Source organism: Schistocerca piceifrons, chromosome X, assembly GCF_021461385.2.
Source record: "Schistocerca piceifrons isolate TAMUIC-IGC-003096 chromosome X, iqSchPice1.1, whole genome shotgun sequence".
NCBI classification, from domain to species: Eukaryota; Metazoa; Arthropoda; class Insecta; order Orthoptera; family Acrididae; genus Schistocerca; species Schistocerca piceifrons.
This window is the reverse complement of record NC_060149.1, coordinates 263,047,656-263,065,765: the sequence shown is the minus strand read 5'-3', so window position 1 is coordinate 263,065,765 and position 18,110 is coordinate 263,047,656. Positions and strand designations below refer to the sequence as shown.

The 18,110-nt window shown below is 38.9% G+C and overlaps 1 protein-coding gene across 1 annotated transcript; it reads left to right on the top strand.

The window, feature by feature from the left end:
- Nucleotides 1-11,279: 11,279 nt before the first annotated feature.
- Nucleotides 11,280-12,094, top strand: LOC124722298. The gene is made up of 3 exons (XM_047247481.1): nt 11,280-11,310; nt 11,658-11,826; nt 11,890-12,094. Exons 1-3 carry the CDS (start codon nt 11,280-11,282, stop codon nt 12,092-12,094), a joined length of 405 nt encoding a protein of 134 aa, XP_047103437.1.
- Nucleotides 12,095-18,110: the final 6,016 nt, after the last annotated feature.

Sequence of the window (18,110 nt, the reverse complement as noted above, 5' to 3'; positions counted from 1 at the left end):
CTTTGTTCTCAGTAGACCAGTATCTAATGCTCACACTGAAAGAATTTTTTCTTTGATGAACAGGGAATGGTCTGATGATAGGAACCGTTGCAATCTAGATGTAATAAAAGCTGAACTACAAATACGTGTTAATTTTTGTTACACATTTGATGAATTTGTGCAGTTTGTAAAGAATGACCGCAAACTTCAGACTGCCGCCAAAAATGTAAACAAATATTGTTTTAAGTAAAAAATTCTGTAAACCTTCAGCTTACAATAGTTATGAAGACGTTTTTTGCTTGGTCTAAGCAATAAACCTGTTTTAAGATTTAAATAAATTGTGTTAGGTCTATTAATTTTCCAGGTCTAAGTCTCCCTTATTTTGACAAAAAAAGTTGGCAACACTGTGTCCCATTTGTTCATAGGTTAAAGTTTCATACCGCCTTTTTTAATCCATGACTATCACTTTTTGCAATATTTCCCAAAATTATCAACAAGGAGTTGGTATCAGACTGTAACAGTGGCATGACAGCTTAATGTGAGTACTCGGTCTTACGATCACTTTTCGTCACTGTCATATGGTCTTTGCACAAATTGTTTATAGTTTTTTTTATTCAGATTTGCACCTGATGATGTAATTTAAAATTACGAAACCGGTAGTGCCTTTGATAAAAGATTTACAACAGCTGCAATAGTTTACATTCAAGAAATAAAATAATATTGTGTTGTGTTCAGTGTTATATACTCCCAGACAGCAATCTGAAAACACAATAAACTAGTCCAGTGAAAAATGTTAGAGACTTGTCCTTAATTTTATATAAATACTGGACTTGTCCAAAGAATAAATGCTCCTTAAGAATTAACTGTAGACTGCAAATTTAAACCAAAACATTAGCGAAAAAGGTGGTTCTATATTACATGCTATGAATATCCTCAGGGCACTTTCAGCCATCAGTTTAAATAGTGGAATGTTTGTTTTCGATTTCTGAGAAATCATAAATTTGGATGTGCCCAGTTTTTGTAATAATTACCTCAATTGAAAGGCAGCAATCTATGCACCCTTCATGTAATTTTGTGCTTTTCTAATTCGGTATTTTTATCAAATTCCACAGAGTGTTTTTTCTCTGCCTAATTTTCTCACATTTTTCCATGCCAGGGACGAAGATCACGCTGGGAACCAAAATGGAGTGTGTTTTGTTCTCATTTTTATTACGTTTGATATGCAGCAGACCATGCCTCTGTAACCACCTGCCCTAAACATGAATGATTGCTTGATTGAATGAATGTGGGTTTAATTGCAAACACATGTAACTGGGTGAATGCAGTGGGATTTCCTCAATTTAACTTAGCAGCAGAGGCTTGGAAAAGTAATTGTGTTCAACTTTCGAAGCTTCCTTGTGGTGCCACTCAGGCAGCCAATCGTGCCGTTACCTGTATGGATTTCAGTATTGGACGTCCGTACAACTGGCTCTGTTAGAACCAAGTGCAAGGGATGCATTTGTTCAAATTTCAGATGTTGAACAGATGGAAAACTTTTGGAAACTAATAAACAGTCGTCGTTTCTCCTGTCCTCTGATTGAAGGAGATGGCTAGTACTAGTAAAGGAATCGTTTTGTTGATTGGTCAGTTCGTTACCTCTAGGTTTTTTCGCTCTCTGTACTCGGAGGCGAGGCAGACTTGTTTTTTTGAGAGGTCAGGAAGATGTGAAAGAGTTGGGTTGCAGATGACTAAGTGTGCTGGTTAGTATTATGTATAATTTTGTGCACACTGAAGCGTTTATTTTGTGTGTGAATTAGTTCAGAGTTTTCGAGTATGGAGTTATGCGTGACTTCGGCCATTTGTTCGAAGCACTATGGAATTTTCGTGAGTAGTAATTTTGATATCATTCAACTATATTCAAATTGGGCGGAACTTGCTCTTTACTTGGTTATGGTTCACTTTTGGAACTCTCGATTTTGGTTACATGGAATGTTTTCTTTCCGTTGTGATGCACAAGCCAGTTTGACGACTGAACATTGGCGAGAAAATAGTGAATATTGTCTTCTGTAGTTCTTTGAATGTCTGAGACTTTGCGTGTGAATGTATGTGCATCCATGTTGCACCACATGATCTAACCAGTCCTCTCTGAATAAAAATGATTAATACTATTTATTGTAACGGAATCATAGTGTTTGGATTTTATATGTATTGTATGTTTAATGCAGTTGAGCAGTACACTTTAAATTGCAAATAAATTTCCTCTCGATTTAAATTTAGTTCATTAAACTTTACCTTATTGTGCGCAATCACAAGCTATCCTTCTTCCTGTGATCACAGACTTCATATACCCTACAATTACCAGGAAGCACTTAATGAAATTGAATACCTGATCGGTCAATTTGAAGTCTGGTAATTAATCTTTTTCTGCTTCAGATGAATAGCACTCAGGGTAAGGTAGAGCATGTTAAGCACAGTAATACAGTAGGTACTCATGGCTATGCAAGTCCCTGTTATAGTGTGAAAGATCGTCCAGCCAAAGAATTAATAACCAGTATTGCGTTTGGGGATAGGGTCAGACCACACTTGTACTATTATGGGTGGAGACACCCGCAAACTCCAGTCACTGCTGATCTTTAAATAGGCTCAAGCAGAGGAATGAAGAAGAATGGCAGGTACTTTGTCAGGCAATGGACCGTCAACAATCTACTGAGACTAATGATAATGACAGTAGGGAGGGCTGTGCCTCAGTTAAAACAAACGAAGGATGAAGAGGAAGAATTTGAGGAATTAGCAATGTCAGCTACCAGGACAGTCAGCATTTAAGAAGGCGAACAATGAGACAGCCACAATTGTTTCTGATGAGAACGAGACACACTGCCATTTTGTGCTGGTACAATAGTACCATCTTTTTCCTGACCCAACAACTGCTGCACGTCTGGTTATGTGGCTCACGTAATTCGATGGTGTTCTGACAATGTTGTGGAAGCACCTGCTCAAAATGAGCAGTGTGTGTGGACATTTACACGATAAGCAAACCATGAGGATTTGTGTTCTTGTGAACAACTGTCACATATATTCAGATTTTAAACACGATTTTTTATACAAGTTATGATATACCAAAAAGAATAAAAATGGGCATTCTAATGCTGAAGCTGTACAGGAATTCTTCAGTGGGAGATAGTGATTGTCAGTTGGTATTTGGATGACATACACATGTTTCCGTCCTTACTTCAGGAGCTAGGGTGCAGTCACGCCACAGGATATTGTTATGCAACCAGAAAACCGTTCCGGTGATCGACCGAAATGGTAACTACATCACCTACACAGAGAAATGGGAATAGATAGCAGTGTAATAACCAGACCAGTCGTTTGTCTCCGCAAGGCAGTGTCAGTGGGAGACGAAAACCTTCCCTTTACCCATTATGAGAACTGAGAGAGGTACAGTGCGCCCATAGAACTTTTGGCGGCATGTACTGTGAACTCAAGGGACAATGGTCTGAGCACAAGTGAAGGCAGTAGCAGAAACTGACTAGGGGATAGTGGGTCAGGTAGCGTGGCAAATAGTGAGGAGCCCCCATACATTAATTTTGAAGAACTGAGAGGAACTCTTCTGAGAAAAGAGGATACCTCAGAGATCGCAGGTTACCATGTACTTTGGATAAAGGTTAACGATAAAGTAGTTTACTGTCTCTTCAACACCAGTAGTCCAGTGAAGGCTATTAACGAATGTGTTTATGAAGAGTGTTTAAAAGAGAGAGTGTCCAAAGTTCCCCATGCAGAAAACTAAGGTGAAGGGAACGGCTAACCAAGAGACAGTAGATTTGAAGAGGCAAGTGAGAATAGATTTTATGTGTGAATCATATGAAAATGGGGGAATTTTCTGCTTGTACCATCCATCATAGTGGATGTAATTCTTGGTCTCGATTTTATTAATTATTATGAAATTTCTATGGGCTTTGAGGCAAGACTGATCATAGTTAAAACCAGTAATGAAACCTTAAGCTTAAAATTTGTAGACTGGGTTGAAAATGGCACATCTGAGAAAGATTGCTCTGTGGCGTTCATAGATGTGTTTCTCATAGGCTGTGTCAACCACGAAGTAGGACATGCAGAAATGGATGTGAATCAGTTGATAAATAATAATGTAGGACATCTGGAGCCAACCAGAGAGACAGGACAGTTTCTGAGAATTTTAACTTCACATCAGGAGGTATTCTCCAAGGCACTCAGCAAAATTAAGAATATTGTGTACCACTCGAAAGTTAAAACTGTATAAAAAGATTTTTATGTGATCATATTCAATCCTGATAAAGTATAAGGAGCAAGTGGAAGAGGAGTTACGACTGATGGTCACACAAATGACTATTGAAAGCGCAACCAACTCCTAAAATAGCCATAAGTGTGTATCTCTAAAAAGTAAGGCTCCATTCAGCTGGAGCTCTGTCGTCCTGACACTCTCGAAGAGTCACTACAACGATTCCAAGGGACAGAAGTGCTCGGCTCTGCTGACTCAAAGAAAAAGTTTTGGCAGACAGCATTACATCCTGAGTGCCGCCACTGCACTGCCTTACTATGCTTTGGCCCTGTTTCTCATTCAGGAAGTTGCTGTTTGGCTTGAACATCTCATTGCCTGCATTTATTAGAGGTCCGAATGATGTCTTTCTGGAAGATCTATGCAAAAGGTTAACACTGTGCGTTGATGACATGCTAACTGCAGAGAAAACTTGGGATGATTGCAATTGTTACAACTACTTAGAGACCACAATTTAATGGTAGACCTTATCAAATCTGAATTTGGTCACAAGCAAGTTAACTTCCAATTTTTCAGTGGGGAATTCAGTTAGACTCTGAGAAACGTCAAGCAACGAGGGATTATAATGTATATAAGAAGGGTAGAAGGACGGATCCTCAAAATTACAGACCAATATCCTTAGCATCGGTTTGTTGCAGGATTCTCGAACATATTCTCAGTTCGAATATAATGAATTTTCTTGAGACAGAGAAGTTGCTGTCCATGCATCAGCACAGCTTTAGAAAGCATCGTTCCTGCGAAATGCAACTTGCCCTTTTTTCACATGATATCTTGCGAACCATGGATGAAGGGTATCAGACGGATGCCATATTCCTTCACTTCCAGAAAGCGTTTGACTCGGTGCCCCACTGCAAACTCCTGACTAAGGTACGAGCATATGAGATTGGTTCCCAGGTATGAGAGTGACTTGAAGACTTCTTAAGCAACAGAACCCAGTACATTGTCCTCGATGGTGAGTGTTCATCGGAGGTGAGGGTATCATCTGGATTGCCCCAGGGAAGTGTGGTAGGTCCGCTGTTGTTTTCTATCTACATAAATGATCTTTTGGATAGGGTGGATAGCAATGTGCGGCTGTTTGCTGATGATGCTGTGGTGTATGGGAAGGTGTCGTCGTTGAGTGACTGTAGGAGGATACAAGATGACTTGGACAGGATTTGTGATTGGTGTGAAGAATGGCAGCTAACTCTAAATATAGATAAATGTAAATTAATGCAGATGAATAGGAAAAAGAATCCCGTAATGTTTGAATACTCCATTAGTGGTGTAGCACTTGACACAGTCACGTCGATTAAATATTTGGGCGTAACATTGCAGAGCGATATGATGTGGGACAAGCATGTAATGGCAGTTGTGGGGAAGGTGGATAGTCATCTTCAGTTCATTGGTATAATTTTGGGAAGATGCGGTTCATCTGTAAAGAAGGCCGCTTATAAAACACTAATACGACCTATTCTTGAGTACTGCTCGAGCGTTTGGGGTCCCTATCAGGTTGGATTGACGGAGGACATAGAAGCAATTCAGAGGCGGGCTACTAGATTTGTTACTGGTTGGTTTGATCATCACGCGAGTGTTACGGAAATGCTTCAGGAACTCGGGTGGGAGTCTCTAGAGGAAAGGAGGCGTTCTTTTCGTGAATCGCTACTGAGGAAATGTAAGAGAACCAGCATTTGAGGCTGACTGCAGTACAATTTTATTGCCGCCAACTTACATATCACGGAAAGACCACAAAGATAAGATAATAGACATTAGGGCTCGTGCAGAGGCATATAGGCAGTCATTTTTCCCTCGTTCAGTTTGGCAGTGGAACAGGGAGAGAAGATACTAGTTGCGGTACGAAGTACCCTCCGCCACGCACCGTATGGTGGATTGCGTAGTATGTATGTAGATGTAGATGTAGATGTACCCAGGACTAGGTTCCAATTTTGTGATTTTTAGGCATGGTAAACTTTTACAAGTGTTTTGTTGACATAAACGTCACAACATCCTGCCTCTGTCAACTCATGAGCAAGAACACCGTTTGGACATGGGATCAGGGTGCATAGTGAGAGTTCCTGGTGCTAAAGCAAGCATTGGTCAGTGCACCTACATGAGATCATCTGGACCTTGAGAAAGAGTTCTGACCAGCTTCTGACACCTGACAGACAGACATAGACATTCACTTTTTCCAGGAAGTAGAAAGCAATGGCGAGATGATAATTTAGACTATCGCATTTGCGAGTCATGTATTAACAAAGTCTGGGAATAACTATTCAGTTACAGAACTCCAAGGCCAAACAACCGCGTGGGGGTTTGTGAGGTTCTGTTATTTCTTGTTTTGGAGGTATAAATGTATTTCAATCATAAAGCACTGCAGTTCCTCACGACTGCCAAACTTACACGTGTTCATTTAGTGTGGTGGTCACTATACCTCTAAAAATTCAAGTTCACTGTTGTTTATATTCTCAGAAAGAATAAAACGTTAGCGAATGCTCTATCACATCCTCGAACAGTGTTAAAGATCGATGACAATGGGGAACTTCGAGCGAATATGTCTGAAATCAGAGATCGAAAACAGATGCTGTTCGAGAATTTCATTGAAGTTACGCAGTCTGACAATTCCAGGGAGCAGGGCAGGGATCTGATATTATGGAATATAAATACCAGGTGAAGAGATAGGAATGAGGTCATGATTTGCAGATACTACCTCAAAATGAATGGGATACTACTCAGCAAGAAATTCAACTTACAATAACTAGCTGCTGTACATACTGGAAGAGTTCATTAACAAATTAATATGGCATGTGAACATTAGTTTGCACATTCTGGTATGAAGAAGTGCTTCACAAAACAAAGGAAGTCAGCATATTTATACAACACAGAGAGAAGAATTCAGAAGGTTTTAGAGATAGATTAAAGCTGTGTGCCGGACCGAGACTCGAACTCAGGACCTTTGCCTTTCGCGGGGAAGTGCTCTACCAACTAAGCTACTCAAGCACGACTCAGGCCCTGTCCTCGCAGCTTCACTTCTGCCAGTACCTCGTCTCCTACCTTCCAAACTTTACAGAAGCTCTCCTGCGAACCTTGCAGAACTAGCACTCCTGAAAGAAAGGATATTGCGGAGACATGGCTTAGCCACAGCCTGGGGGATGTTTCCAGAATGAGATTTTCACTGTGCAGCGGAGTGTACGCTGATATGACACTTCCTGGCAGATTAAAACACAGATTTAATTTGCCAGGAAATTTCATATCAGCGTACACTCTGCTGCAGAGTGAAAATCTCATTCAGGTTTTAGAGACTTACAAAGAACGCCAACACGTAAATCCAGCAACGATATCAAAGATTTAGTCTGTCCAGCAACAAGATTAAGTTGAAGTCATTAATATGAATTTGTGATGTACAGTCGTAACAAATCGACTGCACACTGAACAGTGCAGTGTTGCATAACGGCATCAAGAAGGCATTGACTCATTCCAATGGAAAGAGCGGGCAGCGCCACACCTCTAGGAAGACAGAGTTCAGCGCCACCTGTCAACACTGACTTAACCAGTCGCCAATCGCTGGTTGGCACCACTTCGGTTGCAGACTTTGGGAGCATAAGTACTGAGTAATAAGAAGACGATACGTAGCCTGCGTTCTGTAAGTAGTAATAATGTATAAAAATTAATTGCACATAGGAGGCACACGAAGCCACTTCATAATAAGAAGTTAAGTTCTGTTTCTTTCCGTTTTAGAAATAAAATGTTCCATTATATTGCATTGTACAGATAATTTTGGATTCCTGCCACCGGCCATCTCAGCTTCTCTCCATCTTTGGAGAGAAGTAGGCGACACATTTGGTGACGAGGATTCCATAAACAGCTAGTCCTTCACTCTTTGCCACTCTGTCACAGTGTGTCACTAATATTTATCTCTTTTCTTTCAGAGGAGCAGTGTTACTAATTGTGTTCTCCCTTGCAGATTAGTAGCAACGTTTCCGTTATTTCTGTATTTGCATTGCTTATTATTATTAGTTGCAGCACTCTTGTCATTAATATGAACTCTAATAGCCTCCTACACCACCTGCTACTCCACCTCCAGGTGCTGATGGCTTTGGTCTAATATGGTTTATTCAGCTTCAAAACCACCAAATGCCAGTGCACAACCCGCTGCTGCATCAACTCCGCCGCAATGGTCAGCCACATGCATGGCACTGCCTTCTTGCACTCCACTGCTTTCAGTAAACAACAAGAGGGATGGAGTGAGTGGTACGTTCAGTTCAACGTTAATTGTACTACACATCAAGTGCAAGGAAGTATGAAACTTCCTTATTTTTTATCAACTGCCGGCAAAGGAGTTTACCGCTTCACTCAGAACTTATACCCGACTAGTAGGCTAGAGCTGCTGGTTTTTGAAGATTTGGTTTCTACCTTCATTAAGTATTACGAGGATCAGGTATACGTTACTGCAGCTCATTACTAGTTTTTTCGATTGCAGACAAAGCCAGAACAAACATACTGTCACTGGGTCATTGAACTTCATGGTTTGACACGATAGTGTTGTTTTCAATGTAGCTGTGGACAGTACTATAGTGACAAAATGATTTGTGATGCAATTATGTGCAGTATGCCAGACAGTGGAACTAAGCAGGATCGATTTCCTGTAAATAATGTTCTTGTTTTTGCTTGCAGCCTGTTATGAGAAGTGACCATGTTGCTTCAACCTTGTCTCTATCAAGTTCAACTCCCTAGTTTTCTTCGTGAAACGGGTAGTATCTTTGCCGCCATAAGTCATGGACTGCCACTTTGTTTTTAAATAATCTTCATCGAAATTGAGTTCCAGGATTGCATTCAAAACAAGTGTAATATATGCGTAATGCTGAAAGGAGTGTAATGCATTGCATATATCAGGGCTGTGGTCAGCGACAAACGAAATCATGTAAAAAACGCATAATAAGTTACATAATGTTTCCTCAGTTTAGTTCTTAATAAATTCTCCAGATTTTTTTTTCTCAGAGAAGTGAGTTGTCAAAAAAGTATATTTCACAGTGCCTAAACTACATAAACAAAGTCCGCAGTAAGAGATAGGTAACACGTTTTCTGATATGTATCGGTCTACATATTCATGCATTAGCGCTTACAGCCTGGATAGTGATAGGCGTCACAATCGCCAATATTTCATTTTTTATGTCTTTAAGTGTTTCATGCTACTGTCATTGGATGAGCCACAATGTTGGAGACGTCCACATCCACCAATTCTGAATCTACGCATATCAACTCCCGACAGAAAGCATGAGATTTTCTATCTGATGTTAATATAAACGGAAGAAGATCTCTGGCATACAATTCTATGGTTTTTTAGTTACTATAGATTTCACGCAAACTGGTAATATTTCAGAACTTACACTTTATCGTGTCCTGTAGACATCTGCCTTCAGATGTGTCGTGGCGTGTCTTTAAGACGGGGGAAGGCAGCACCTGTCCAATGTGCGTAGCTGATATAATTTCTTTCCTCATCAGTTCTTCGAACTTAGGCCCATGTTTTATGTATCGTGTTGTTAGCGATTTTGTATTATTTTTACATTTTGGAATATTGCGTATTTGTGTGGATGTTTGAGGATTCTCTTTATTGGTGTTCTTGTATTTTATATTTGTTGTGACACCACTTTGTGACACCTGTGTTTCACCTAACAGTGACACACTCACGTATTTAGGTACCACATATATTTATATATATATTGAAGTATGTGTTGCCTGAGTGAGAGTAGAGTTGATTTTTGAGGATCCCTCATGTTTCAGTGAATAATGTTAAAAAATACTATTATTACTTGAGAAAATTTACACTTTTGATGGCGTTTGCATAATTTAGAGGGTAATTAAGGAAATATTCAAGTGGATCACACTTGCTTAGCGTTCTCTCCCGTGATCTCTACACCAAGAATTAGATGGCGCAAGGAAGGCATTAAATATGAAAAAAATCAGTTGGTCCCATCATAGCATTTTAATAACAAGTCCAGCGTGATTTTTCTAACCTGCAATGAAAGGTGGATGTCGATATACCTTTCATGTGATTTTGTGTTTTTAAAATTCGGTGTTTTGTCAAGAACTGCAGAGTGTCTATTATCTGTCTGTATTTTCTCATGTGTTTCCATGCCAGGGAGGAAGATCACGCTGGGAACCGAAATGGAGTGTGTATTTTCTCATTTTTATCACATCTGATGTTCAGCACACCATGCACCAGTGGGTGGATAAGGGTGGATAATTGCTAGATTGAATGAATTTCGGCGTAATTGGAAGCTGGGTGAATTCAGGTGGACTTCTTTGGTTTAGCTTTGTGGCAGAAGCCTGGAAACACAAGTTGAGCTCAACTTTCAACTCTGGCTTACAGTACCACTCAGGCAGCATGTCGTGACGTTATCGGTACAGTTTTTCTTCACAGACGCTCTTGCAGTTGCCTCTCTTAGAGCCATGTGAGAGGGACAGGTTTGTTCAAATTTCAGATGTTGAACTGATGGAAATGTTATGAGAACGAGTAAACAGGTGTCGTCTCCCCTGTCATCTGATTGGAGGAGACACCTGGTACTGGTATAGGATCCGTCTTGTTGAGTTTTTCAATTCTCCCCCTGCAGGTTTTTTTCAGTCTCTGTGCACAGACGTAAGGCAGATTGTTGTTTAGTGAGAATTCAGTGGGCCACAGGAGAGTCAGGCCATAGAAGAGTCGCTGTGCTGATGAGTATAATGTGTCGCTTCTATACACACTTAGAAGCACTATGGGCTTCTTGTGAGTGATAATATTGTTATCATTCAACTAAATTCAGATGCATAAGATCTTGCTCTTTACCTGGTTACGATTCACTTCATACATCATGATTCTGGCTACGTTTTCTGTTTTCTTTCCACTGTAATCCATAAGTCAATTCTTTCAGTTCCAAACTGCCTTATTAAACTTTACACCAATGTACATACCCACACACCATCCTTCCTCCTGTGATCACTGACGTCATTAACCCTGTTTAGAGAGAATTTCTAGGAATCATTTTGTGGAATTCAATCCATGATTGGTCAGCCTGAAGCCCAGTGGTTTGGTTTCTGTTGCACCTTTTTTCCTTAGAATAGGAGCTAGGGCTAAAGTACATTAATATTTCTTGGACTTCAGATGATTTGGCACTTAGAGCATGGTAGAAAATATTAAGTACTGTATTTCTTCCTCAGGAAGCTTGTGACTATACAATCCCTGTTACAAGGTGAAAGACTGTTCCACTAAAAAGTTAATAACCATTATTTAGATGTTATGGGTAGTCAAGAAATGAGGAGCATCTTTTAAAATGCCCTAATTCCACATATAAACCATACCTTTGCATTCATCCCAGTAACTGATGCAGAAATTTCAAACTAATAAAACAGTAGACAGTCAGACATTCATCTGGATTAGATGGTCTTGCATTACATTTCATAAATGAACGTAAGGAAAGCATACTAATACCTTTAACACATGTGCTGAATGCCGCAACAAAGGAAGGTATAGTTCCAGATTCACTAAATTCAGTTAAAGTAAAGACAGCATTTAAGAAAGGAAATACAGACCAATTACGAAACTGCAGGTCAGTGTCACTGATCTGATTCGCAAAGACATATGAAATGATAATAAAGAATATAATTGTAAGTTTTATAAGTAAAATTAAAATAATGCACTTGTCAAAACATCGTTTCAGAAAATTGAAATCAACAATAACAGTATTAACAGAGTTTCTTGAACATATTGTTAGTTTATTCGACAGGCAACAGAGGACTCGCAAGGTCTACAAGGAACTGTGTAAACCTTTTGACTGCATGAGACATTCCAAGCTAATGCAGAAACTCTGTCAGTAAGGAATTTGGGGGAAATATTATGATATAGTCATATTGTATAGTATGAATAGGAAACAGTTCACAGAAGTCAAACATACTAGTGGGGGAAAAATAATTTAGTTAAGATCTGAATTACAAGCTGTCAGACATGGTGTGCCACAAAGTTCTGTGCTTGGACCAAAACTATTCGTTCTCTGTGTAAATGCTTTCCTGGAATATATAAAGTAAAAATTTAAAATTATGCGAAAATCACTACAATTACAAGTATAGATGAGACAATGTTAGGAGTTTGAAAAGTAAGCACTTCTAAATACTGAAACTGCAAATAAGTATCTAGTACAGTATGATCTTTTTATAGAATGAGATTTTTAACCCTGCACTGGAGTGTGTGCTGATATGAAACTTCCTGGCAGATTGAAACTGTGTGCAGGACCGAGACTCGAACTCATGACCTTTGCCTTTGGTGGGCACGTGCTATACCATCTGAGGTACCCCAGCACGACTCACGACCTGTCCTCACACCTTCAATTCTGCCAGTACCTCGTCTCCTACTTTCCAAACTTCACAGAAGCTCTTCTGCGAAACTTGCAGAACTAGCACTATTGGGAGAAAGGATATTGCAGAGACATGGCTTAGCCACAGAGATTTTCACTCTGCAGTGGAGTGTGCGCCGATATGGAACTTGCTGGCATATTAAAACTGCGTGCCGGACCGAGACTCGAACTCGTGACCTTTGCCTTTCAAGATAAAGTGCTCTACAATCTGAGCTACCCAAGCACGACTCACGAAACGTCCTCATAGCTTCAGTTCTGCCAGTTTCATATCAGCATACACTCTGCTGCAGAGCTCATTCTGGAAACAGCCACCAGGCTGTGGCTAAGCCATGTCTCCACAGTATCCTTCCTTCCAGGGGTGCTAGTTGTGCAAGGTTCGCAGAAAAGCTTCTGTGAAGTTTGGAAAGTAGGAGACAAGGTACTGGCAGAACTGAAGCTGTGAGGACCTTGTACCTCACAATAAATGTGTATACACTATGAGTGAGTTTTAAATATCAAATTAAGTATTAGATGTTATATTGTAACAGAAAATATATATTAACCTCATATGTGCCTGTAAGGAGTAATCCTGTTTTCCTTATTGTCCATATATTATACACACATTTAATTAAACCTTGTTGTAGGGTAACATGGCAAATGCAGACAGAACACCGATAGTCATCTGTCTTAGTCCATCTGCCTACAAAATTGTATGCCACACACTATAGTCTCAGCTGAGTTATCAGCTAGAGTCTGTGGGTAAGAAAATGTTTAAATATATGTGAATTCCTAAGGGACCAAACTGCTGAGGTCATCTAAGCGCTACAGTCTGGAACCGCGCCACCGCTACGGTCGCAGGTTCGAATATTGCCTCGCGCATGGATGTGTGTGATGTCCTTAGGTTAGTTAGGTTTAAGTAGTTTTAAGTTCTAGGGGACTGATGAGCTTAGAAGTTAAGTCCCATAGTGCTCAGAGCCATTTTGCTGAGGTCATTGATCCCTAAACGTACACACTACTTAAACTAACTTATGCCAATAACACACACACCTAAGCCCGAGGGAGCACTCGAACCTCCTGTGGGAGGGGCCCTGCAATCCATGACATTGTGCCTCAAACCGCACGGCCACTCCATGAAGCTCTATGGGTAAAGAATAAATAAATAAATAAACACCTTCCTTATAAAATACTTTTTCCTACATTTTTGTTGCTCATCAGAGTTGTATTCAATTTTGAACATGATGTTGTGTGGGGTACTATTCAGCCTTGTGTTATATAGGGCACTGCACATATGTATTTCTTTTTATACTATGTGTTTTCTGACGAATTTTATACAATGTATATTGTCTCTGAATGAATAAACTACTATTGCTGTTGTTGGTTTTACGTTCTTCTCATCCCACTTTGTAGTACATATCTTTTAAGGACATTGTATTATTATAATTCCAATTGCACTGCTAGGTTTGATTGCTTTTGTTTTTACAATAGGCCTCTTCTGGCTGAATTGCCGTCATCAGGTTATTTGCAAGTAATGGTACATAATTTCGCACATCATGCCTAATTTTGTAGGTAATTATTAAATCTATTTCATTACTAGCTGCTAAGATGTGTGCTACATTTGCCTGCTCTCATATCACTTGCTTATTCTGATTTTACTTATTTCTTTTGTTGTTTCTCGTTTTTGGCTCTGCTGGAATTACTTATTTCTTATATAGTGTATGCTATTAAAGAGATGAATATGATATGCAGGTTAAAGAGGATGTAAGTTTTGATAGTTATTTGGAAGATGAAGAGGATTGCACAGGATAGAGTTGTGTGGAGAGCTGCTTCATATCAGTCTTTGAACTGAAGATAACAACAACAGTATCATTATTATGATGACTGTCACTGTTTAAATAGTCTGCTATTCATCGCCCATTGCAGTAGTTTTAAGAAACGAGAGTTCCATAATGTAAATACACAGTTAAGATAGAATACCTAAACTCTTAAACAGTGTCTTACAGATGTCTTTAGGTTTACTTTCTTTTTTATTCTAAGGGTTTTTCTTCTATTCTGAAAACTTGCTTAGCTGCTGAAAATTAACCCTAAAATATGACCCTATATTGAAGGTTGGAAAGAAAGTAGGTAACTAGGTATTCTTAATTGTTTTTTCATATAACATCCATATTTTTATATTGGAGCTGATACTATTTTCATTTTCCATCACAAACTCAGTGACAGGGTCAATAAGTATGCTCAGTCAGATTGCTAGTCATATACCTCAAACTCAAACTGATGTAGTAAGCACACACATGCTAGGTATATAACAAGGTGTTAAAAGTGATTTCATCCTTCACAAATTATACAACTTTGTAAGTAAAAAACAACTGCTTATATGTTATACTCTCCTCTGCTAACATTTTCCTTTTTGTAATTGTCTCTGTAGAAACTATACTGCACACTAACGGTATACATGTGGCAAAAAAAAGAAAAGAAAAACGGAGCTAGCAAACGCATATTTAATACCATACATGACTGAGTAATACAGGCTACCGTTTTCACTGATTTGCAACATGAATTCTGTTACAACTGTTCACTAAAAATGCTTTATCCCAAAAGCAGCAAAAGTTAGCCAAGTCATTATCAGAAACATGTGATGTGGAAAGGCTTGACCCTACATTTTGTAGTGGACAGAATAAATCTTAATAGCTTCAGCTTTGCTAGGATGAAGATGCCGATGATCTACCTTTATGTGATATAAAGATGCCTAGAAAAATATGAGAATTTGGTGTCCTACACCAAGCACTAGCAGAGAAGTTTTTATGTAGTTTAAAGGTCATTTACTTGGCTTAGACGAACAGTTATTAGACATTAAAGTAATTTATGGGTATATAGTGGTAATTACATTTAAAGTATCTGTATATATGTATTTAAAGTAATCCCCAATTTGTCAATAGCAAATGTATGGTCTTGTTTTATTAATTCTGTGGGAAAAGCTTCAATACCACAGCACATTTCTCTATATTTAACGCACAATGATATTAACTTGACAAGGTAAGTTACAACAAATGTTGGTTACTCTTTAAATATGAGTCTACTTGTACAAAGGGGTCATACACATGTTATATAAAAATAGCAACCACAAGTTCTTAAGTACAGCTGATATCTAATTGACACCATGTTTTTTCTGTCAATAGGAGTCGACCATTTTAGTACACTTGCAAATTTGTTTAGTGCATGTAGATAACTGATTGATCAAAAGAAAGAGAGATTCATGAAATTTATAGCTACTAATCTACAATCATTTTCCACACAATAATAGAGTTCCATGTCAGCTGTTCATCTGTCGTTGCAGCCAGGGGTGTATAGCAGCTAATCACTTGATGCTGGTTTCCTGTCCGAAACGTCAATGCAGGCTGGCGTTTTACCGGTGCGAGACGCTCCTTTATCATTGCTGTTATGTAGGTAATGTTCTTTGCTACTTTTATACTTTTCTTTTTCTGTGTGTTATTTGTACATCTCTATATTTTCTTTTTCATAACTGTAAGTATTTTTTGACTTTTGGTATTATTTACAAATTTTGCTATCCTATTTCCTTAGTTATTACTTATTGTACTTATTATTTGCATGTCTATATGACATTGCTGGATACTGGTCCATTTGGCATTGCTGCATGCTGTCATTGTAATCTACTTTCGTAGACGTGTTTAGTTCTATGTAATTTTATGTATTCAATTACAAAAGGGATTAAACATTTCTTTGTAATTTTTTTGTGCTATACATTCATTTTAATTTTCATAAGTGCGTCTTTTTATCTGTTTGTTGATATGTTTTCCAGCGATTCTGTATGGTTACGCTTGTTGTGAATTTGTGTATATATCTTCTGTGGTTGTCTCGTATTATTTGATTTAAATAGCTATCTGTTGTCCTGATGGATAATTTTAATAAAGTGTTTAAGATCTATTTGTTCATTTAATATTTTCTGCATGTATAATTTCCCATCTCTTACAGAATATTCGTTAGTAGTCCTTTCGGTGTTATGTGTAATATCTGGATAGCTTCTTCTATATCTACTGTCTTCTTTTCGACCTTTAGCTGATGGAAGAAAAGTAGATGGACTGTTGTTGGTTCGTACCATGTAAACAGAGCCGAGAACCAGTTAGCCGGCACTATCCGAGAGTGGGGTGGGATCTGACCGTCAAACAATCGCGCTCTGTGAGCTAGACCTTTCAGGTAGACGCCAATCTCCATCTCTCGAGAGCTGCCCGCTGTAGCTCTCAAATAGGGAAAAGCTATATCAGCATTTTCGAGACAAGTGAGAGTTCTCATTGAGTGATAACGGCCATATTGTGTCCCGGATTTTTGCTTTACTTAACAGGTTTTACGCAACCACATATTAGCATATATTTTGCAGTTCTCATGCACAAATTAAATGGAAGTATTCAAAGAAATGTCTGTTTTGAGCTATAATATGTGGTCTTGGCATGATTCGAGCCAAGAAATCGCCCATTTTACTTTCTACAAGAACAGCACGAGCAGTTAGCCTATTTAGAAAATTCTAGACTTAAACAGTGCAGCGCAGCAAAAACCTCATAGACATAATTATACAGAGTCAATAAACGAAAAAAAGTCTCACTGAGGAGATTCGATCCTATGTTAATATTAATAAGGGACTAGCGTGTTATCCATTGTTCAATGTTTTGCAAACGTGTACCAGCATTGTCAGAACAGTTGACACTATTGTCAGAACAGTTAACACTACTGTTGCGATGGTTACTCATGGTGAAGTAAATGTCAGCAATGAGCAGGCAAAAAAGGTGACGATGAAAGTTACTGGGAAGTGGATTCAGGGCGAAGTTGTGGATTCAGTTACTTTTTATGAGTAAAGGCTAACATTATGGAATGCGCAGGTACTCAACTAAAGGAACTGACATAGGATGCATAGTTTGTGGGCTGAAATGGCTGAATTTTTTAACACCTCTACAGAAGAAATTCATCTGAATGTCCTCAACTTAAGGAATCAGGAGTAGCTTTGCAACATAGATTAATTAACACAGGGAAACAAGTGAAGGAACATTTGAAAGTAACCGTTTTGGAACTCGGAAAATTTTCATTTACCAGCTGTATATACAGGGTGAAGCGAAATTCGCGCACTTGGGCTTCACAGTGCAACTCCTCACATGCCAGCAGTAAACAAATGTCTCTCACAAAATTTCGTCCTGCGAGTACATCCGGCAGAAGAAGGATGATAAACAGTGGCAATCTGGCAACACTGTACCTACATATATTGTAACTACCTCTGTCAGCAGCTGTTAGTCGTCTTGTATGGTTGGTGCAGTGGCTAGGGTTTTGGCGTTAATATACACCATTTCTTACGTCACATGTATTCTAAATTTATACCATTTTGTAACGCTGAATCTAACAAGTATGTGGTTAGACGAATAAGCAATAGGCAGTTGAAACAAATAACCTGTCATAGGACAGAATAACTACAAAAACAATATCAATGTCGAGATGCTAAAGATGAT

What these genes read in the sequence shown, in the direction of transcription:
- LOC124722298 (XM_047247481.1), top strand. Translation starts at nt 11,280, where the DNA reads ATGATTGGTCAGCCTGAAGCCCAGTGGTTTG. An exon ending in GCCTGAAGCCCAGTGGTTTG is followed by an intron (nt 11,311 to 11,657) that starts GTTTCTGTTGCA and finishes CATCTGGATTAG; the next exon opens with ATGGTCTTGCATTACATTTC. An exon ending in GACCAATTACGAAACTGCAG is followed by an intron (nt 11,827 to 11,889) that starts GTCAGTGTCACT and finishes TATAATTGTAAG; the next exon opens with TTTTATAAGTAAAATTAAAA.